Source organism: Poeciliopsis prolifica, unplaced genomic scaffold (genome assembly GCF_027474105.1).
Source record: "Poeciliopsis prolifica strain line A6 unplaced genomic scaffold, Auburn_PproV2 SCAFFOLD033, whole genome shotgun sequence".
In the NCBI taxonomy this organism is placed as follows: domain Eukaryota; kingdom Metazoa; phylum Chordata; class Actinopteri; order Cyprinodontiformes; family Poeciliidae; genus Poeciliopsis; species Poeciliopsis prolifica.
The window spans coordinates 4,897,938-4,920,611 of record NW_026562408.1 but is presented as its reverse complement, the minus strand read 5'-3'; the positions used below and the strand labels follow the sequence as shown (position 1 = coordinate 4,920,611).

Genomic DNA, 22,674 nt, shown 5'->3' with positions numbered 1-22,674 from the left:
AATACCAGCACTGTGAAATTGATGAATATTCAGTCTTTTGTCCACATAGTTAGTTTTGTATCTTTTACAAGAGACCTCTATATGAAAATCACCAAAGATTCAAAAACTATTTATTTGAGCCCAAACCTTCATCCAGTTGGATACATTTATGTTTCTAAAGACAAATCATTCACAGCTTTCTATGTCAGTGATTAATATTTAATTTTCCGAGTTGTCCAATGCTTTGAAATGAATGTTGAGTTTCCTGCATGAAGAAGTTATCCTCCTCATGAGCTACAAGATGAAGATCAGGTTACCTGACAGATGTTTCTTTTCCGAGTCACTTCTGTCATATTCAGTATGAGAACCATCCATCTCCCCTTTATTAGTTTCACAAATATAGGAAGAGTGATAACAATCACAAAAATAAGATTTGAAAGAAGATGTAATAAGTGTAATACATGTCAGTTCAGGTCAAACTAGTTCACTTACTGTGGTTTTCATGCTGGACTCATTCTAATGAACCTCCGAGGCTCCATGGCTTTGTGTGTCTTGTTCAGATCCCAGTTTCTTCATTTTTTGTGTTCAGTCGTCAATTTATGTCCTGTCACGGCTGCATGCATTTCTGCTGACTGGCCTCACCTGGTCCTTGTCTTCATAACCACCTGTCAAGCATCTATGAGCCTCTCAGTTTTATTGTCTCCTTGTCAGATTTGTCCATTGACCACCACTGCTTGTTTACCTGTTGTCCTGTGCTTTACCTTTTTGCCAGGCTGTTTTGCTGTTTGTTGTTCTTATCAAATGCTTTCTGCTGCCTCTTGAAGTTGCGCCTCGTTTTTTTCAAGTTTCTTCAATTAAATTTTCCCCTTTAACATGACACTCCATCTCTCCTCACTACTTGGATCCAACTCCACCACAACACAAAATAAACACTAACTGTCATAAGAAAAGTAATTGGTACTTGATTTTTTTACTCGTTTGAAAAATATCATACAAATGTTTTGTCCGTCTGCATCAGTCTGCTATTATTTCTTTTGTTAATTTTAACTTGCTTCACCATTAATTGCAGAAGTGATCAAAATCTTGCATCCAAATTGTCGAAGCTGAATTTACATTATGAATTTGATGATGCCTGAAAAGGCATCTCTTGGGTTATTCATATGCAGACCATAGATGGTAGTCAGTAGGTGAATGGTTGGAACATCTTTCCTATTTCTGACCCACAGCGCCATCTTATCCTAGTTTTTATTTCAGCTTGATTATTCAGAATCTTGTTATGAATGATATCTCAAGTTTCTCATTGTTGAACCATCAGTCCATTTTCTGAGACCAAGCAATCAGTCCACAGGCGGTGCAGCTTTTAACTTTCGTTCTGTCGTGAGGCCTGATTCATAAACTGGGATGCATATGATTTTCTGTTCAGAACTCCTAAGTGTTTGTCATGCCCAGCCGTTGGCTCTGTCTCTGTGTCCTCATCTGTATTCCAAACAGAAAATGCAGTCAAATAAGTGAGGAGAAAAAAAATCCCTCCCATACGCTCTTCTCTCTCCTCACAGCCGCCTACCTTACCTTCCCACCTCCCCTTCTCCCATTCTGACTCATACTGAAATCCCAGCGAGCATCTTCTCTGTAACCCCCCACCCCTCCCCTCCTTCTCCGTTCTCATTCGTGTTTTCTCTCCCTTTGATTGCCGAGCTGGCTTGAACGCAATGAGCAAGCCAGGAGAGAATGAGCAAATGAAAAAGACTGAGAAACGGGTGAAGGGATGGGGAGAGGAGAGGAAAGGAGGAGAGGAGAAGGAAGAGTTTGTGCTGCCAAACATGCCCGTAATGAGGAATGTGTCAAAGGAGAGCTGGAGAAGAGCAGAAAGAGTGTGTGTGTGTGTGTGTGTGTGTGTGTGTGTGTGTGTGTGTGTGTGTGTGTGTGTGTGTGTGTGTGTGTGTGTGTGTGTGTGTGTGTGTGTGTGTGTGTGTGTGTGTGTGTGTGGGTGTGTGCGTGTGTGTGTGTGTGTTTAGCATTTGTTAGACCCATTTTTCCAACAGATACTACACTGTGAGGACCATTTGCTCCAAGTGGGGCAGAAAGCTAGAGCGCCGTGAGAAGAAGTTCTGTTTTTGGGGTTAGTTTTAGGACGAAGGTGTGACTTCAATTCAGGCTCGGTTTGAGACATGTACTTGTACTAGTTAGATTTAGAGAAACGACCAGGGTTAGGGTTTAGAAATTAATGAAAAAAGAATAGAAGTCAATGCAAAGTCCTTGAGAACATAGAAAGACTACATCTGTGTGCGTGTGCGTGTGTGAGACAGAGAGAGAGAAAGAGAGAAAGAAAAGCAGGTTTAGAAGGAGTGGGTGTTTCTTAGTGAAACCCCTCTCGTCCTCACATCCTTTACTCTACTTCATCCGTGCTCTTCTTGCCTACATTTTCACACACAGTGGCATCTGCACTTCCACCTACTTGCACACATTCACCTGAGCACGCATACTTATTACAAAACCAGACTTACAAACTTTCAGAGCTTTAGTGTGACGAAAACAGATTAAGAGCTGTGTGAAGACACATTTTAATTGGGATGCAAAGTCGTAAAATTAAAATAATCGGAAGTAAAAATAGAAGTTTCATGGTGTAAAGGGAGCTGAATACATCCGGATCCACACTTCTCAGTGTCTGTTTCCAGGAGTCATTTGGCAAGAGGCGGGTACACTCTGAACAAGTCGCCACTTCATTATAAAATTTTTTAAATGATGTATCTTTTTTAATTTACTTCACACACACATAAATATATTGAAGTCCTGCATCATCTGGCCTTTCTAGAATGGATTATTAGTGTTTGAAACAAATTTTTTAATGGTTTCTTCTTAAAAAACACACACACACACACACACACACACACACACACACACACACAATGTCTTTCTTCAAGTACTACAAAGAATTAGTACTTTATTTTCTTCATTCTAATTTGGTAAAGATGGGATAATTAAAACCATATTTTCCTGTTTGGAGACACATATCAGGATTAATCTCATGATCTGATAACAAATAGAGAGACTTGAAGTGATCAGTTTATAAAATCCTGTCCCAACATTTCTGTTATATCTGTATTTGTATCTGTTGTAATTGCAACAGTGACTCAGTCAAAACTTCACAACATTATGCCAAGACATATGGTGAATGTAATTAACATGCGATGCCAGTTCTGTGTAAAAGCGTGGGAGACGGTTTGTGAATGTACATGTGTGTTTGGGGTTGTCACTCAGATTGAGCGTGGCTGCTTGCTTGTTTTCAGCAGGACGTTCATTAGATTGTTTTGTGTCGATTTCTATGAGGCATAGACCAATTTATAGAACCGCATAAACAGGAATGTTCTGTGATTTGCTTTTTATTTATTTTTGTTTAAATGTTATTCTATTTGTACATTGCGCTGAAGGATATGATATAAATAGTTTTGGTCCTGTATTTAAATATTCCAGGACCAAAACTGTAATATTTGGTCCTGCAGAATCATTCATACTCTTCAGGAAGCCATTGTTGAAGGAAAAACTAAAAGATGTTTCCTGTTCAGTTTTTCAAAAATCATTTGGCAGATGGTGCTCTGAGGAAATGAAACCAAATTTCTAATGTTCCTACTCTAAAACATGGTGGTGGCAGCATAGTGGTTTGGGAAATCCTGTCTTGAGCTGAGGTGAGCAACAGCAGAAAACTTGTTTCAAACTGGACGGAGAGCAATGGGTGCTGTTCAGAAAAGCCCAAGACTATTCAAACTTATACTATTCAATCCCTTGGCAGATTTAACTGTAAAATTATTTTCATTCAATCAAGAAGTTTCAGCTCTAAGAACAGCAAAAGAGTATACACCACATTTTTTTCATCTCACAGAATAACAATAAAATACTGTAAGGTTTTTGGTAGTACTTTTTTATATGCTGCTCTATGTTTTTGTGCTTCTAAGTTACTGTTTTCCAATAGCAGCACCATAACACAGGATGATGCGCTGCAAAAAAAAAAACCTGTTCTGAATAACTAGCATAAATTTACAGCAAAAAAACCTGACCCACAGTTTGTTAATGCACATCATTTATTAAATACAGTGTGAAGTTTAGGAGTAGAGAGAATAAGGAAATGTGTGGTGCGATTAGACTGATCCCTTTATTGAAACTTTGGTTAAAATAAATCATTTGATTCAGCCTCTGAAACTGAAACTTCCCCAAACTCTGTTGCATTCTGCCTGGGATCTTTGTTTAAAATTCTCTGTTTTCTGTTCCGCCGCACTATTGACTCATCACTCCATGTGGTCCATGTCATATTGTCTCTGGATTCATTCCTCCACTGTTGCTCCCTCTCCATCTTTTTCTGTGAATTATACATTAAAACCCACTTGACATGGATATACTCCAACCGTCTTGTGCCAGAGTTTATGCGTCACACCAGCCTCTGGCCTCTGCCTCTCTTTCTCTTTGTTTTTTCTTCCTGTTCTGTCTTTCACAAAACATGAGATACTGAATCAATAGCAGTCCTCTCACCTTTCTGCCATTTTTTTTACACTTTTAATTGTAACTTGGGCACAGCATTTTCATTCAGCTCCAGCCTCTACTTCCACTGGCTGTATTCCCCCCATCTGTCCTTCTCCTTCCTTCTCTGCTCCAATCATCTCTGAAAAGTCATCTCCTCCCACCTACTGGTGTCCCACATGGGGGAGACAAGGAGACAGGGACAGAAAAGAGTGAAGATGGGGGCAGGAGAAATGCAGACATGATTGGACTGGAGATCCCCCCACCCTCCAAAATGTCTGAGATTCACCTGCACAAACTCCTTCTTCTTCTTCCCCCGCTTTTCTCATCTGTATTCATGGTCTCCCCTCCTCCTACTCCTCCTCATCCTTCTCCTCCCGCATCATGTCTTCTCACCTCTCTCCCCCACCAGCTCCCTGCCTCCTCTTCTCTGTCCTTCCGTGGCTCTTGTCATCCTGCATTGCTCCACCTGCACTGTGTTGCAGCGCTGACAATTCCTACCCTCCACACACACACTCTCTCTCATACACACACACGCACAGAGGGAGACACACGCCCACCACTTCCGGCACCCCCCTCTTTTATCCCCCTCCTTTTCAAATCTCTCCACTGCAGACACGAAACATTCTACAACCCCTGGCGTGCCAGCGCTTCATCAGGACCCTCTGCTTGCAGTATCGGAACAGTTATGTATTCACACACAATGTGACTTCTTGTTCTATGCAGAAATAATTCATTTATAGTGAGCAGTAAAACCAAAAATGGTAAGGAAGAGTGGGAATAATATCAGTGATTAAACATTGTAAGAATCCTGAGCATATTATTTTAATCATAATTTCTGTTAGTTATCCTTTGTGTGGCTTAAATCAGAGTGACTTACAGTACCTGAATATTAACACTGAGCCAAAGTACATCCTGTGCACTTAAAATAAACCTTTTAAAGAAATAGCTCTGAGGTTTTGAAGTGAGAGTATAAGCAGTTACTATTTCACCTGCAGTGGCTAACTGCCTTGGTATCTTCATTTACCATGAATTCAGATTAGCTTCTGGATTTATGATGAAACTATAGGCCGGTCTGAGAAGAGGTTGAAACTGAAATGTGCCTCTGCCATTCTTCATTAACTCCATCTCAAAAACATTGAAGAACCCTTCAATATTGTGATTACAGATGACACTTGAAGTGTTCATTGGCTTTTTTGGACATAAATTAATAGGTGGAAGCAGTCTGAATGTTTATGACATTGCTTTTTTATAAACTAGTATATTATTTTTGAAAATAAAAGTTTTTTACAAATATTTTCTGGTCCTGATTTCTTTCTTGGATTGGTCATCTCATTTGGATTTATAATAAATTAACAGAACAACAGAGTTGTATATTCTGCAGGTTTTCAAGGAACCACAAAATCTTGAAATATCCCTTGAATAAAAGTTTACATGTGATAACTGAATCAGTTGTTGTATAGGGCAATTATCTTTTTAACTAAGGGACTATTATAGCATCAGAAGCATTTGATTACCACACAAAATAAGTGAGCCAAATACTGTGAATTTATCATGATCAATTCACAGTAACATTTAAGAAGAATGAAACATTGAGTGTGGTAGATTAAAGCAAGGATGGGATGGGAGAGTCTGACTCTTTTAATGTGATGTTGCTAGGGAAATAAAGCTGGAGAAACAAAGAGAGCATCAGCCACAGAGTTGATTCCAGTGTAAACTTTGCTTACTGGGTAGAACATTAGAATATACTCTCTCAACAGATGCACAGCTTCTGAGTTGCAGGTATGTTTACGTCAAAGTGATGAGAATAAAACAAGACAGAGAAAGTGTGGTAGAAACCCTGAGAGTAGAGGGGAGAAAGTTTGTTGCTGGGCTGATCTTCAGGATACAGGAAAAGATGAGATTGGGAAAATATCACACCATGTAATCAATCCTGACATCTAGTGGACAGTGTGTGGAATATAGTACAGAGTCTTCACGTTGTACAGTGTGTTAACACTTTCAGTCAGTGTGTTTATGTAATGTGGAGCCCTGGACCCCTTCCCCCAGGCTTCACATATATAGGTCAAGGCCTACGTAATAATTACGTAATTCTATTTTTTTTTTTATCTATGCTTATATTTCTTGGAATATTAATCATGAGTTTAAAAAAAACAATTAATAAATAACATGAAAAAACTGAAACAAAGGTCTCACTATAGTATAGATTTCAAACTAATGTTGCTCAATATTGAAGTGTTGGTTCTGAAACTATTCCTGAGACAGAAATGAATTTTATTTTTCTTACTGAGGAACATGTGCTTCAGATAGTTCTTGTTAGTCTTTTATTGTTGGAATTACTGTCTTTCTATGTCAGTGATTGTATAAGTTTTGGGGTACTGCCTGCAGTGAAAAATGTGTAGTGATTGATTTAAGAAAAAGTTATATTGTCATTGTGGTTGGGTATGTTATTGATATCATTTCTTACATTACATTTTACTTTTTAAAAAAACATTTTTTTTTATAACAGTACAAATCTTATTCTACTGTTAGTTTTATGTGATTCATTTCATTTTCAATGTACTTCTAAAAGACCAACCAGGGAACAGGCCTGCATTAGCCTTTGGCTGGAGGCTCTGTAGACAGGACAATGTCTTCTTTCTTTTGAATGTAACATTGCTTCATGTCCTACTTAAATAAATTGGAAATAAAATAAACATCTACTGACTTGTTTTGCTAAGAGTTGTTTTATGACTTGTGTCTTGCTTCTTTTCACATTTCTTGTAAACCCCTGCTCCTGTTTTTGGTCATTTATGTTGTTAGATTAATTTAAATATGGTCTTTATGGGTGGACGGGTACGGAGCCCTCCAGGGGACATTAGAATGTTTTTTCTTTTGCGTTCCCTCGCAAAAGTTGTTGTGTTCTCTAGCAATTATCTAATCATCAGTTTATGCGGCATAATTGAATACTGTAAACGCAAAAGTGTTGCGAGGAAACTCAAAAGAAAAGAAAAATCCTATGTCCCCTGGAGGGCTCCGTAGTCTGGAAGCGCAAATATATTACCCATCTGTTTAGAATACAAAATTCCCTCCGCTTAAACGTTTGACCCGTTCGGGCCACCGTACTTGTTGTGTTTGTTTGGTAGCGAAGATGGCGAACGAACTGGATAGAGTACGAATCTCAGCAGCGGAACTTCGCGCAGAAGCTACAAATTCAGTGCAAATGGCCGATCGTTTGAACGGTAAGAGACAGTGAGCCTCTTTCTAGGAGCGCCAGCGCTGGTTAAAGGCTCAGTAAACTCTAGTTAAACAGTAGATGACTGTCTAAGTTAGCAGGAAGTGGCCCGCGGTGCTGCTAAGTTTCTATGTAGCTAATGTTATTAGCCGCAGATCTCTGGGCTTATCTGTGCGTTACTTTTTTGAAAGCTGCGCTTCAAACCAGGCCGAATCTTTCATTGCTAAATATATGTTTGAATATGGTTTTTGGTTTTTCTGTCTTTTAAAAATTCGAATATTTAAACATTTGATGTTGTGTGTTTGCATAAATCATGTGTCATTTAAACGGAAAGTTTGTAAAGTAAACGTTCATTAACGGTATGTTACTAGAAAACGTTACCTGATAATTGTAGCCTCCGTGTCACCGAAGATAACAAATGTTTGTTATTTTAAAACTATCTACTATGGTGGCCGATCGGGTTTTCAGTCATCGGTCATTTTTTAAAGTTTTTATGTAGCAGTTTGTAGTGTTAAAAGTCAAAACTGTCCATCTTCATATGTTTTATATGTTTATTGTTACTTCATTGGTTCACAATGACAGAACAGTTGTTTCATTTTTTTTAAATACAGGTCTTGTTATTTATATTTATAGATATAGATTTACTTCTCATTTGCTTATTAAGCTCATAAGATCTTAAGATCTGTTTGCTTATCAAACTCTGGTAAACATTACTTTCTTCTTCATTTTGATTCTCTAACTGCTTCCCCCAAATGTATGTCAGAAGAAATCGTAGATCACTCCTAAATAAAGCAATAAAAGCTGGGGGAAAGTAAAAATGGGCCAGTAATTATTTTCTTGTAGGTCTTACAGTATCATGGTGACAATCAATGTATATTAGTGATGATACATTAAAAGAGTCAGACTCTCCCACCCGTCCTTGCTTTAGTCTACCACACTGAATGTTTCATTCTTCTTAAATGGTACTCCATCATGATAAATTCACAGTATTTGGCTCACTTATTTTGTGTGGTAATAAAATTATCATGATGCGATAATACTGTCAATTTAGAGAAAATCCACAATAAATTCAAAGTTTCTGACACAATTCTTGTGTGAAAATAACTAATAGGCATTGGATTTTAAGGTGTTTTGAAAAGGTTTACACATACAATGTTAGATAGTGCTGCATTCCTCAGGGCAAGTCGATGTCAAGGCATAACTCATTACAATAAATACATAAAGTAAAACTAGTAATTATGTGTTGAGTAATATACATGTCATTAATGTGTCTTTAGCTGATGCTGCTCTTTAGTTCTCACGTTCAGCTTTTTTTTTTGTCTTGATGACTGATGTTTACCTTATCTTCCTACCTTCTGTAGAGGAGCAACAGGAACGCAAAAAACACAAGCAGCATAAGCGGCGTGAAGCGAAACGTCCTGATCTGCAGCGTTACGAACCAGCTGCTGGACACGGACGCCGTCATCAGGACAGCGAGGAAGGAGAAACTGGTCAGAGGGATTCTCTAGACTCCAAAGCACAACAGAGTGATCATTCATCGATGAGTGGGAAAAGCAGAGTATCTGAAGATGATAGAAAAGGGTGCACAGACCTCTTAGGTACCAAAAACAAGGATGAGGACAGAATGAGAGGTGATGGCAGTAACAGCCTGAACTGTAAACAAGGCACCCCGACCAGGGGTAAAACCGATGCAAACAGTGAAAATGACAAAGAACAACAAGATGCTTCAGGAGCTCCTAAACCTGCAAAGAAAGTCCGCAAGCCTGACAGAGAGTTCTATCAACCAGGGAGCCGCAGGAACGTGCAGGGAAAGGACTGCAGTGTTGGAAGAGAGCTGGATAAACCTTCTCCCAAAAAACAAGGGCTAACCCTGGAGCCAGAGTCTCACTTGAGTGCAGGCGAAGGGAACAGTAAAAAATCAATACCCAAGCATGGAGGGAAAGATAAGGTAAAATTTTCTGACTCTAATGAAGAAACTACAGAGCAAGGAAGACAAACTGTGGACCAAACAGTGGAGAAAATTATGACCAAAGTAGAAAGACTCAACATAAAAGAGAAGGAGGAGGTTGGGGGTCCAAGTAATAATGTTGGAGATGTAGCTTGCACAAGAATAGAAAAAGAAAGGAGTGCTCAAGGTGGAGAAAACAAATGCCAGGAGGAAAAGACAGATAGAAAGGAGAAGGGTAACCGCCGGAGAAGAGGAGGAGAGAAGGAGAAAAAAGAAGAAAATGAGACGCATTTGGAATCTAAACGAGAAGAGGAAGCTAACCAAAGTAGAAAGAACAATCAGCGGAAACTTGAGAAGGAAAAAGACAAGAGAGCTCCTAATAGTGACAGGAGAAAATCTGAAAAACCAAGAGAGCCACACCACAGCAAACAAAATGATAATCATAAAATAAAGGACAACAACAGCAACTTTAAAGACACTGAAAAAGCTGCTAAAACAGGGAGCCACCGCGACAGGGTTGTAGAAGAGCATGATAGACACAGATCTAATTCAAAAGCCACTACACCAAACTCAAAGAGATATTCCAAATCAAACATTCGACACTCCCGAAACAGAACTTACAGCAGCAGTTCAGCGAGCAGCGTAACCAGCCAAGATCCCCCCAGGCGACACATGGGTATGGAAGGCGTCAAGTGGCCACGCCTCCCCGGGCAAAACAATAAAGAGTTGGGGGATAAATGTGAAGGGCCAAGGAGACACTCTTCAACAGAATCACTGGATGGGAATGAGGTGTGTGACAGAGAGGAAGCAGATAGGAGGAGAAGGAGGAGAAAAAGTGTGGGGAAGGAAGAAATTAGTGCAGTAAAACGAGGGGAGGAGTGGAAGACGTCAAACAAAAGTGGAGGGCGAGGAATCCTTTGGGTTTCTTTAGATAATCAGTCACCTGTCGCAAAGGACAGCCCGGTCCCTCGTGGGAGGGGCCGGGGTATCTTGGTGCTGCCAGCCCGCACAGACATCTCCAACTCACCCGAGGTGGGGCAGAGGCTTTTTTCTGCCGGAACCCGTGGAGGAGCAGCTGGCAGGACCAGAGGTGGCCGAGGAGGAGGAGTGAGACGCCTCTGGGACCCCAACAACCCTGAACAGAAACCTGCTCTCACCAACACCCAGTCGTCCAAACACGCAGCACTTAAACAGCCGCTTTATCTTCAGAGTGGGACGGGATATGGGCAGCTTCACTTTCTGGACACGGACGACGAGCTTGCCGGCAGCCCTCCGGTGGCGCAAGGGGATCACTTCCAGTCCCAGCAGGCCGCTGCTATGGCATACTACAAATTCCAAACCTCTGATAACCCTTACTGCTATCCCATGGCCACCAACAGCCCGAACTCCACCACCGGCCAGCGCTATCCTTACCCGTATAACATGGGGCCGTACCAAATGGCTCACCCTAACGGTATGTACCCGAGTTCGGGTACAAGTCAATTCAGCGGGAGTTACAGGGGAGCAGGGTATAGCCAGCCAGGCGTATCAGGCGGGTTGACGTTTGAAGAGGAGCTGGGCAGATTGCTGAAGGCTGCAGATGCTCATGAACTTCAGCTCAGTAACTTGATCTCCAGGGACCGAGTGAGTGCAGATGGCTTGGATCGGATGTCCCAGCTCAGGTGAGAGTTTTGGGGGCTGCGGAGGATGTGTATTTAATGGACTTGCTAAAATAATAATAATATTGGAAATCTATTTTGTTGTTTCTTGAAGAGCCGACCTTTTGGGGCTGTACGAGCGGATCATTCTGACAGACATCGAGTTCTCCGACTCTCAGAATGTGGATCAGGCTCTGTGGAAGAACGTGTTCTACCAGGTGATCGAACGTTTCCGGCAGCTGCTCAAAGACCCCAGCTGTGACAACACGCCTGACATCAGGAACATGCTGCTCACGCTTCTAGATGAGGTAAGACACTTTGGATAAGGGCAAGTCAAGAATCCATTTTGCAGTCTGACTCGTCATTGGGTTGTAAAGTGTTACATTGCTATTAATTTTAATGATTGTGATTTACAGCTAATCAAAACCAAAAATTCAATTTCTCAGAACAGTTTTAATTTTCATAATTTTTTGACATTAACCTTGTTGGGCAATGAGTCCTCAGTTGTTGAAAACTACTACATTAGATGTTGGTGATAAGCTCGCTTAAAACTTTTACAGCACACATGTAGTGTGTTCATGCTTTGTGAGGCCATCTAATCATGAAAAAAAAGTGTTTTATTTTGAGGTTAATAAGGCTACGTTACCACAGCAGGCAAATCTGCCCTTTTTTTGAGAGAATCGTCTAAAACATGCTGGTCAGAACTGACAAGTATTCATTGTCAGAACTGTTCTCAGGATGTAGAACTTGAATTTAAATTAGCAGACTAAACATACTGGTTGAATTAGATGTTTATTTGCCATGACTACCGTTTTCAGAGGAAAACATATTTTTACGCTTTACTGTTGAATAGCTTCTTGAAAAATCCATTGAAATGTCCAGCTGTCAACAACAGTAAACGTTTAGGAAGATAATCTGTTGAAACCAGAACCATGTATGAATGAATTCTATATTGAAAATATTCTCATTTTAATTTTCTTTATTTCACAGGGAGCACTTTTCTTTGACGCGCTGCTTCAGAAGCTGCAAGCGGTGTACCAGTTCACATTAGAAGATTACATGGATGGCATGGCTATCAGGACCCGTCCCTTACGCAAAACGGTATGTAATTCCTGCGTTGTGTATGAAACCTGCTGTTAATTATACTGCTGTCTGCCTACACCAAGACAATAAACTTCAAGGAAGCAACTTACTTACAGACTTTTTATAAATGTATTTTGTTTTAAATTAACTTTTTCTCTTTATTTTTTAATTTGTAGGTAAAGTATGCACTGATCAGTGCTCAGCGATGCATGATTTGTCAGGGCGATATTGCACGGTACCGGGAACAGGCCACTAACTCTGCCAACTATGGCAAGGCTCGCAGGTAGGCAGTTATTTCAGGAGGGTTTCTACAATGCCTTCAAAAACACTCACTTCATGTTAAACTTTTTTTTGGTTTGGTTAATAAATTTTAATTTAGTTAATTTAAAAATGGTCTGAAGTTTATTTCTGACATAAAAAGTAAGTCATTAAGAATTATCTCAAATTAACTTTCACTCAACTAGCAGAAAAAATTATTCTATCCTTAAACTTAATTTTGTTTTACAAATCCTGAAGTTAGAGATTTAATAAATCAGAATAGATCAATAAATATGTATTTTCATAGAGGCATTAAATTTTACTGTTAAAGTCATATAAAGTTTTAGTCCAAGAAAAAGATTTTGAACCATCCTTTTTAGGATATTGTGATGTGCAATATCCTAGTTGCAAATCACAGCACCTGTTTAAAGTTATAATGTCCCGCAAATGTTGCTCTAATGTTTTCTTTTGTCTCTCTCTCTCTTAGCTGGTACCTGAAAGCCCAGCAGATTGCGCCTAAAAATGGACGCCCCTACAACCAGCTGGCTTTATTGGCAGTTTATACAGTAAGTGATGTCAAGATTGTTAAATGAAATATTTAATCAGCGAGTAATTGCTACTTAATTTGTATGTAATTTTTTTTCATTTCACCGGATTACAGCTTTTCCCCTGCTAATTACAGAAAAGATCAATGACAAAACAAAAATATTACACAACACATGAAACATGAAAGTTTAATTTCATTTATAAGTATTACTATAAAATTTTCATATTATTCTATTTGACCTTATGTTTCTTAAGTTGTACTGAACTCAGTCGTTACTATGGAGGCCTGTCAAGAGTCTTATGATTTGACTTGCATGTGTTGAAACAGAGACGTATCTAAACACTGCAGGACACCAGCTCTGAAGGACTGAGTATGAGATTCCTGTTAGGGTAATCCAGACCCTTTCAAGGTTTTGAAATTGTGCTGATCAAAATTTATCCAGAGATCAAAAAAGTGAAATAGCACTTTGCCATGATGTAGGATCCAGAGCCAGCAGCTGTTGCATTAGGTTGTGAACAAACTGATAATGGCATCTGACAAGGTAGATAGATGTCTTGTCCCTAAAAGTGCAGAATTCAAATATACTATATTTTTATGTTAATGATGACAGAAAAGATTGCATTGTTTTTTGTCCAGCTGTTGGTGTATGATGGCTTAGAGTCACATAATGTGGATACATCTGCCCATTAGCAAATAAAAATAGTTAAAAGTAAAAGTTGTTGGTCTTTTGAGAGTTGCGTATAAATAATTCATTATAATGTGAGTAGATAATGAATTATCTACTCACATTATAATTTCAAAATCTCTCTCACCTACAGAAGCGGAAGTTGGATGCTGTGTATTATTACATGCGCAGTTTGGCAGCCTCCAATCCCATCCTGACAGCAAAGGAAAGCCTAATGAGCCTCTTTGAGGAAGCCAAGCGGAAGGTAAGGCAATCTGAAAACCCTTTCACAGCTCAACTTGGAAACGCTTTTAAAAAAATAACTGTTTCCTAGAACATTAAGTGTATCTTGTCAAAATACTCGGCGTGTCTGAGAAAGTCGTCGACCGTTTTAAAGTCTGCATTTTGCAGCTTAAATCCACAGTTGAATCAGAGAAAGTTCAAGATGTATTCTAACAGGCTGAACAGTTTGAGCGAAGGAGGAGGCAGGAACAGGAAGGAGGGTCTCAGGGTCCAGCAGTGAAAGGAAGAAGGAAATGGGGCGACGGCGCACGTGTGGAGATTTGGATCCGTCCCAGTGGCCAGACCACAACCCGGTCCTCACACAGAGGGGGCAGTGAGTCCAGCAGAGACTCGGAGCAGGATGGAGAGCTGGGCAGTCTTACTGCTTCTGAGGTAAAAGCCCCATGTATAACTGCAATATATACTTGGTTTGTAGTTATAAAATATTTCCTGATTGAGGTTTTCCTCTAAAATTATTTTCTGTTTTCATCTTCATACGTCTCTCAAATTTTTATTACTATAAGTTCTTACACTTCTTGTTTTTTTCTTGTAGCATTTTTGTTGTTTACTTTTGACCTTCTTTTTTCTCCAGCTGAATAAAAGATTCATTTTGAGTTTCCTGCATGCACACGGAAAGCTCTTCACTAAAGTGGGGTGAGTGGTGGCTCATATTTTCCACCTTCTTCCTGAATTTAATGCGTAGAATTTAAAATAAGTGAAATTATTATTTGAGAATTGTATTTTCATTTTGATTTAGTGCCAGATGAGTTTGACGGATGTGTGTTTCTCTGTTTTGCGGCTGCACAGTATGGAGTCCTTCCCCGGAGTGGCGAGCCGTGTTCTGCAGGAGTTTAAGACTCTTCTTCAGCACGGACCTTCACTGCTCGGGTTTACAAACCTGCTGCAGATCATCACCATCAACATGTTTGCCATATACAACGCCCACAGCAAAGGTAACAAAAAATATAGATGATTATAGTTAAAATAACTACAATGGCTCATCATGCTAACACAAACCGTTCAGTCTGAATATTTGGTGTAATATGTGCTATGGAAATTTGAAAATACTAAAGCTCTCCTGATGAAATGTAAAGTAGGATTTATTTATAGTGTTTAATTCAAGTTAAAAAATAAACATGCATGTCCTGATTTCATACAAATAATTAATGAAGTACCTTTTCTCTGCCAGGTGAAGAAGGAGATGTCCGGTCTGTTTTATTAGAACAAAGCACAGCTTTAGGCCTGGACATGTTTGCTTTGCTGGTGCAGCGATGCACTGAACTTCTCAAGGAAACTCCTGCAGGTAAACTCTTGGTCTATTACACTTTAACTCAATTTTTCTCACTTATTTGTTGTACATGTCCTTGACTATTAATGGGTAAAATTAACTATTTAATCACAGCCGAGAGATCCACCGGTGATGACTAAAATAAAATGCATGAAAAATTAAACGGTTTTACTAAACCAACTAACTGCCCTAAGTTATACAACTCTGCTGCTTCTGATGGAAGTGATTCTAGGAGAAAACATTTAAATAGAAATTAAAATGTCGTTTATGCTGTCGGTTTTTGCAGCATTTGGAGTTTGCAATGTTTATTGCAAGATTGTTATGCTGTATACCCCTCCCACCTGTGCCTTATAAATGTTGCACAAGGTACCTGGTGCAACATTTTTGGATATATAGGGTTATTTATATATTCAAATATGTTTTGGTTTCCCCAAAACATCGCATACATATCTGCTGTCAAGTATGAGCCCTTTGACGCTCCAATGCCTGAAGAAGACACCACTGTCTCCTCTGATGTAACTTTATATCCATCACTGCCATGATTTTTAGTGACTTATCACGTGAACAAACATATTTATGGTTGATTTTAGTTTAATAGAAATGCCGCAATTGCAAAAGTAATTTTTTTCAACATCCGCAGAACATCAATAAAGATTTGCGCACATTCATATAGAAAATACAGCTGGCGATTGATAAAATCATGAGTGTTTGATTTTATTTATGTTTAGGTTGTGTATTACTCAGTAATAAAAAAATATAAGGTCAGTGTTGCTCTCTTTCAGAAGCAGTACCCATGACAGATGGAGAAGAAGAGGGGAAAACTGAAGAGCTGCAGGGAATGGTCAGAGTTTCTGCTTTCCCGCAGGACCTGAGAGAACTGCTGCCCAGCATCAAAGTGTGGTCAGATTGGATGTTAGGACATCCAGAAGAGTGGAACCCACCCCCATGCAGTCTAGAGTGAGTAAAATGTTTGTTTTTCACTTCCATTTAAAGACAGTGGAAATAATTTCTGAACCTGAAATTTAGATTCTAGTCTTGAAACTTGATGTTTACTTATTCATGCTTCTGTCAGACTCAATAACAATGTCATTACTCTGTTATCAGAAGGAATTTCAGAGCTTTGACCGCTTTTGTATCAAATGTTTGCTGAAAGATTTTGGTAGAACGATTATATGAAACCACAAACTTTGCCGTGTTTTATTGTGATTTTATGTGATCTCACCGATTCTTGTTATAATCTGATGATTAAGGTGCAGTCCCGACGTTTGGCAGTGCCTTGCTGACTTTTGTAATGCACTGGCACGTGTGGACCACGAGGAGATGCTGCTGTACAAAGTGGATACTGATGAAGGCGAGGGAGACGAGGAACTGACTGTGCTTCAGTTGAAGGAGGACAAACTGCTTGCTGGCTTTGTACCTCTGCTGGCAGCGCCACAGGAGCCATGTTACACGGACAAACACACCGACATGGTGAGTGGGTTGTTATACCAGCATACTGCAGACTACATGCCTTTATTTTCAACATTTGCACACAGCCTCAAGTATTCATATTGTGCTTTGAGGCACAGATTAACCTTCATCTCTTTTCTCAGGCTATAGCAGCAGATTGTAAAAGAGTGACGGTTCTGAAGTACTTCCTGGAGGCTCTGTGTGGACAAGAAGAGCCTCTGTTAGCCTTCAAGGGAGGCAAATATGTGTCTGTGGCATCTTCTTCCTCACCTAACCACTCGGAAGATACAAGGAGCAGGCAGGATTCGTTAACAGAGAAAGAGGTGACTATGTATATATATATATATATATATTGAAGGAGCACACAAAATCTCACAACAAAAAGCTGATGTTATTCTCATCTTTGGTTGGCAGTCTGATGACGTCATACTTGAAGCCGAGTCATCTCTTTCTGGGTCAGAAGAAGAGGGGAATTTTGAAGAGGCAGGAGAAAGTGAGAATGACATCAAGGAGCTAAAGGCGCGACGGCACGCCCTCGCTAACAAGCTGGCGCAGCAGCAGAAGCGCAGAGACAAAATCCAGGTTTGAGGGAATCAAACAGGTTTGATCTGTAGAGTTGAACTGATCACAGACAGAATTCAGCTTTATGCCTTTTCTCTGTGTGTGTGCGTGCGTGCGTGTGCGTGTGTGTGCGTGCTTGTGCTTCAGGCGGTACTGCAAACTGGTGGTCAGTTGGAACTGGAAGTCAGACCCTTGTTTTTGGTGCCAGACACCAATTGCTTCATTGATCACTTGGACAGACTGAAGAATCTCCTTCAGTGTGGAATGTACATAATAGTTGTGCCTCTGATCGGTAAGAGAAATACACAAGCAAACAGATAATAATTTAACAGATTAACTTGAAAGTATAAAATAACAAATATTGCCAACATTAACTTTTTTATTATTATTATTTATAGACTGTATGGTTTGTGCTCTCTCTCCCAGTGATTACAGAGTTGGATGGTTTGGCTAAAGGCCAGGAGCCTTTTGGCGGCGCAGTAGGGACAGGAGGGCGGAGCAGCGGCAGTCGAGGCAACTACGCCAGCGTGGCCCACGTGCGAGCCGTGCAGGAACAGGCCCGCTCTGCAGTGGCTTTCTTAGAAAAAGGCTTTGAAGCCAGGGAGCCATGCCTCAGAGCCCTGACCAGCCGAGGAAATCAGCTGGAGTCCATTGCCTTCCGTAGTGAAGACACCTCCGGACAACAGGTGAGAGCCAACTGTATCAGACATATCCACGTTTGATAACTATGCAGTTTTGTTTTTTTCTTAATTAAGTGCAAACAACTGAGCTGTGTGTAATTTAATCTGTATAGATACAACTGTTCTGTGAAGACATCTGAGGTTTGTTAGAGAAAGTTGTGAACAAACAGCAGGGTGACATTAAAGCTACAGCAGAGCTACAGTTGTGTCAGAATGGCTCAGTCAAAGTCCTGACATAATCTAACAGAAAATCTGTGGCAAGATTTGAAAATTGATGTTTGCAGGCACACTAAGCATCTTACTGACATGATGCCAGTTGTTTTGCAAAGAAAAATGTGCAAAGTTGATAGAAATTTTACCTCAAAAGGCTAATAGATGTCGTTCTGAGATGGTTTTATTCTGAAAATTATTTACTACTCCCTGTTGTTCTATCTCATAGAATACATTCAAATACATGATTGCAATATTAGGGAATATGGTCAGGTTTTGAGGGATACAACTATTTTCCAAGGTTCTGTATAAAACTGATAGTGAATTAAATTAAAACAAACTCAATTGGTTGATTTGTAGTTTTTCTTGTTTCTCTCTTTTCTTTCCAAACACTAGATGACAAAAGTCTTCAGTCTGGTGCTTTGGTCTCAACTGCCCCTTCTTTTGAGGGACAATTTTGTTTACAGAGACTTCATAATTAATTTTATTTGTTATTCTGTTTATTTATTATGGATATTTAAGATGTATTCTAGTTCCAGTGTTAAATGTTCATTAGAATTTAAAGTTTATTGATTTTTAATAATATGTTCTTACAATATATTACTTGAAAATGGTCTCAAAACAACAACATTATCATTTATTGCCGTAACATCTGGAACAATTTATTGTCCAGCAAAATTTGTTGTGTTGACAGGTCTATTAATAGCACAGATTTTGATTTGCTGTTTTATTTTTTTTTCAGGGTAACAATGATGATGTGATTTTGTCCTGCTGTCTCCACTACTGCAAAGACAAAGCAAAAGATTTCATGCCTCCTCAGAGAAGTATGGACCACTGACTCTGCTGAAAACATATGTCATGAGTGAAACCAGCCTTCTGAAATAACTTTGTGCATTTCCTTTCTTATAAACAGATGGAACAGTGAGGCTCCAGAGAGAGGTGGTCCTCCTTACGGATGATCGCAACCTGTGCGTCAAGGCTTTGACCCGCAACGTCCCCGTGAGAGATATCCCGTCTTTCCTCAGCTGGGCTAAAGTGGGCTGAACCGGGATCGAGATGAAAGCATAGGAACCTAGCTGATGAAGCCTGCTTGTCACTCAGGAGAGAAGACGCATTCAAAGCAGAAGAAGAAGAGGAGGAGATAAGTGAGGAAAGGAAACGATAATGAGAACGCAAAGAACCACTTCTTGAGGAATACAAGCAAATAAAGAGCAGAGTGGTGTTGATGAGCTGATTCCCCCTTGTGAGGAAGTGTTTGCGTGTATGTATGTGTTAGGATCACAGAGCTTCCCTTATTGAGAAAGAGAGACTTAAAAGTCTGATCGGTTGTAAGAGAAAGGCAAAAGCAGTAAAACTGAGTGAGTTGGTCTGTGGGTTGCTTCAGCCTCTGCAAGCAGGTTTCAGGAATAAAACCAGAGAGGGTAACTGTCTATAATCACTTGCTTGATTAAAAACAGCAGTAATTAATATTATACACTCTGCCTGCCTCTAAAGGCAGACCTACAGCAGACCTATTTCCTGCTTGAACTGATGAGCTTCTACAGCAGAGCTGAGGGGTGAAGCCAGACCTACAGCAGGAAGTATCAGGGGAGAATAAAGGGCTGATTCCTGTTTGGGCTTCATTGCGAGTCCAAAATACAAACGCAGCACCTAGAAAGAATCAAATGGAGGCAGTGTGTGTTTCTTGCCTACCAGGAAACACGAGATTCTTCTTTGGCAGCTTTCTTCAGCTTCATGCTAATATGAAACCTTTGTGCTTAAAAAAAACAACACAAGGCGATAACAAAAACAACAAAAATCTTTTGTTTCACTTTTTTTATCTGATGTATATATTTCCAACTTTTGGATCTTGATGAAAAGCATCTGCAAAGTTTTTTTGTTTTTGTTTTTCATGTAGAGATTTGCAAAAAAAAAAACACTTTTTGCAAATCACTCCCCTTTTTGAACAATGCAATTGGTGGATTTAGTTGTTGGGAGTTTTATTCCCAGAAAGACATAATAAAGTAACGTTAGCTTGATTATGAGGCCATTTCTTAATCAGATATAATGAAAGGAAAGATTTTTTTTTTATCAACGAGGAGCATTGCTGAATATTTCCATGTATTTATTGTTCTTTTATATATCTCTTTAGAAATTTGTTCATTTCATAATAAATTCCTTTTAATCAGCATTGCCTGTTCAGAATTAAGGCTGTAATTTAGTTCTTTTACATATTATTTTTTTCTTCTGGTAAAGGTAAAATACACATAAGTTGCAGTAAATTTGTAGAAATACAAAAATGGGGAAAATAAAAACCTTTCTTGATTTGGTCAGCTACTAAATAATGAAGTTTTTTTCCCTTTTCATTAAATGCTTCAAAATGATCTATTTTCAGTACAGTATTTTTTTTTTTACTTGGTTTTACAAAAGCAGAGGTAATAGACATGGTTTTAATGCTTTTTCTTAAAACCCAGAGTTAATCATGTTTTAGATACATGTCTGTCTCACCACCCCTGATTTAAATCATTGCATTATTTCCTGCATCTCATCGTGTGCTGTGTAGCCTGTTAATCGCTTATTTATTGAAATTAGTTGTGCAGCACAAGGGAAACACCTAAAAATGCCTTTAGGACTATGTTTGAAAAACCCTGCAGCTAAAGTTGGGATAATCTTGGGATTCCTTCAGGTATATTTTCTTAATGCTTTTTATGGCAAAATAAAATGATTGGCAAGTAAAAGAAATTCAAAAGGCAAGTTATTGATATATTACCTTAGTCTGCGTGTGTTTTCATTTCAGTGACAGTGCATGAGTCCTCCTTAGTTGTCTTCACCATGTCAAATTCTCACTCCCTTTTAAAGGTTAGTAGCATGTAATTTAAACTATGTTGTACTGGAACTGAATTTGTGGGACTTCCATCATTGACTCGTCTGTTTTTACTTCTGTGAAGCTTCGAGAAAGCTGTTTTCATCGGTGTCTGTTGCGTTTGTGGTTCCGTGGCACGTTTCGTGTGGTGCAAATATATAAAGCAACTAAACTGAACTTTCTTCATCAATAAAACTAATTGAAATAAAGTCCTTTTGAGTCTATGTTCATGTGATCATTTTAGAAATGTGTTATGACAAGAGTAAAAGCATCAGTTCTTTATTAGTCAGTGTTTCAGAAAAACGTGGCAATCAGGTTGTAAGTCTAATAATGCACTCTGCACAATAAATCTTTGTAAAATATTAAAACATTCATTCATTCCTATAGTTGTAAATTAAACCAAACTCCTATAGATTCATAATAAAAAAAAGTTTAAGATGTATCTTCACCTCTCTTAAATAAGCTTTACACAATCTTCCCAATATTCTGGTTATGCCGTTTGCTTATGTAAGTTTTTCCTTCCACACAACTTTCCACTTTGGCACAGCACTCCATCAGGCTTCTGAAGCAGCTACATATTTTTAATTCAAATCAAAAACCCTATATTAGTCTCCATAGCTCTCTATATTCATCCTCTGTGACTTCTGGTCCTCAGTCTAATCTAAAGACCGTACTTTCAGAATTACAGTCCTTTCTGTAATTCTGAAAGCTATAAAATGTTGTGTATGTGTATTTTAATAAAAAAATGTTGGACTTCTGTGATCTTATAATTCCCTTGAGAAATGGGATTTAGGTTTCCTTTTTTGAGCTGTAAACAAAAATCTTTAAAATGAACAGAAACTCGTGTCTTTAGTCATATTCCATAACGTGGCTGAGACTCGTTTGTGAGATTAAAAGCACCTGCCTTTCAGCAGCTATTAAAAAATACTTTTTACTAAGCGCATATTTTTGTATTCATTTTTTGACTGGTCTGATTTTATATTCTTGCAGTAAATGTATTTTAATTATCTGTATTTAACAGCAATGAGGCTTGAAAACATTGATGCAATTAATGGGTTTCACTTAGAAAATGTAGTTGCTAAAATAAACTTTTCAACAATATTCTAATTTATTAACTTCCTAGATATGAGTTTCATTTTTTAAATTAAACTATAAACTGAATTAGTTTTTTTGTTAGTAATTCTATGCAGGCTAGTCAAGTGTCTGGTCCTCATATTTTACTTATAAGATCAACAAAACTATAGTGCTACTATGTATTAGTAAGTAACTGCTTAGAAGAAAATATGAGTTGAATATTTAAACAGCTATTCATTAATAAAGACCATTTAAGAATTAAAAAATACAAAATGATTTTCAAGGAATACTGTTTTTTATGGTAATATACATTTAGACGCTATAATCAATTATGAATATCTAATTGTTTGTGTAGTAACAAAAAGTTTGCAATTAATATGTTTTTCTGTTTGCTAGTTTGTTTGTTTGTTTTTTATAATCATTGCAAAAACGTTTACCAATTGTTTTAC

General features: G+C 38.8%; 1 protein-coding gene across 2 annotated transcripts; it reads left to right on the top strand.

Annotated features, from left to right (window-relative positions):
• Positions 1–7,613: 7,613 nt before the first annotated feature.
• On the top strand, positions 7,614–21,360 carry smg6 (SMG6 nonsense mediated mRNA decay factor). Of its 2 annotated transcripts, XM_055051648.1 has the most exons (19): positions 7,614–7,709; positions 9,064–11,311; positions 11,403–11,595; positions 12,278–12,388; positions 12,547–12,653; positions 13,116–13,194; positions 13,994–14,104; positions 14,299–14,514; positions 14,714–14,775; positions 14,929–15,074; positions 15,311–15,424; positions 16,192–16,366; positions 16,660–16,879; positions 17,002–17,181; positions 17,273–17,440; positions 17,567–17,711; positions 17,846–18,105; positions 19,052–19,133; positions 19,223–21,360. In XM_055051648.1, the coding sequence occupies exons 1-19, from the start codon at positions 7,619–7,621 to the stop codon at positions 19,351–19,353; spliced, it is 4,839 nt and encodes a 1,612-aa protein (XP_054907623.1). In that variant the 5' UTR covers positions 7,614–7,618; the 3' UTR covers positions 19,354–21,360. The 2 variants fall into 2 exon arrangements, with proteins under 2 accessions (XP_054907623.1, XP_054907624.1); XM_055051649.1 differs by lacking the exons at positions 7,614–7,709; positions 9,064–11,311; positions 11,403–11,595 and adding an exon at positions 12,138–12,181.
• The last annotated feature ends 1,314 nt before the right edge of the window (positions 21,361–22,674 follow it).

Excerpts from the sequence above, each read along its gene's own strand:
- smg6 (XM_055051648.1), top strand. The coding sequence starts at position 7,619 with ATGGCGAACGAACTGGATAGAGTACGAATCTCAGCAGCGGAACTTCGC. Across the intron at positions 13,195-13,993 it reads CTTTATTGGCAGTTTATACA|AAGCGGAAGTTGGATGCTGT; the intron begins GTAAGTGATGTC and ends TCTCACCTACAG. Across the intron at positions 16,880-17,001 it reads CGGACAAACACACCGACATG|GCTATAGCAGCAGATTGTAA; the intron begins GTGAGTGGGTTG and ends CTCTTTTCTCAG.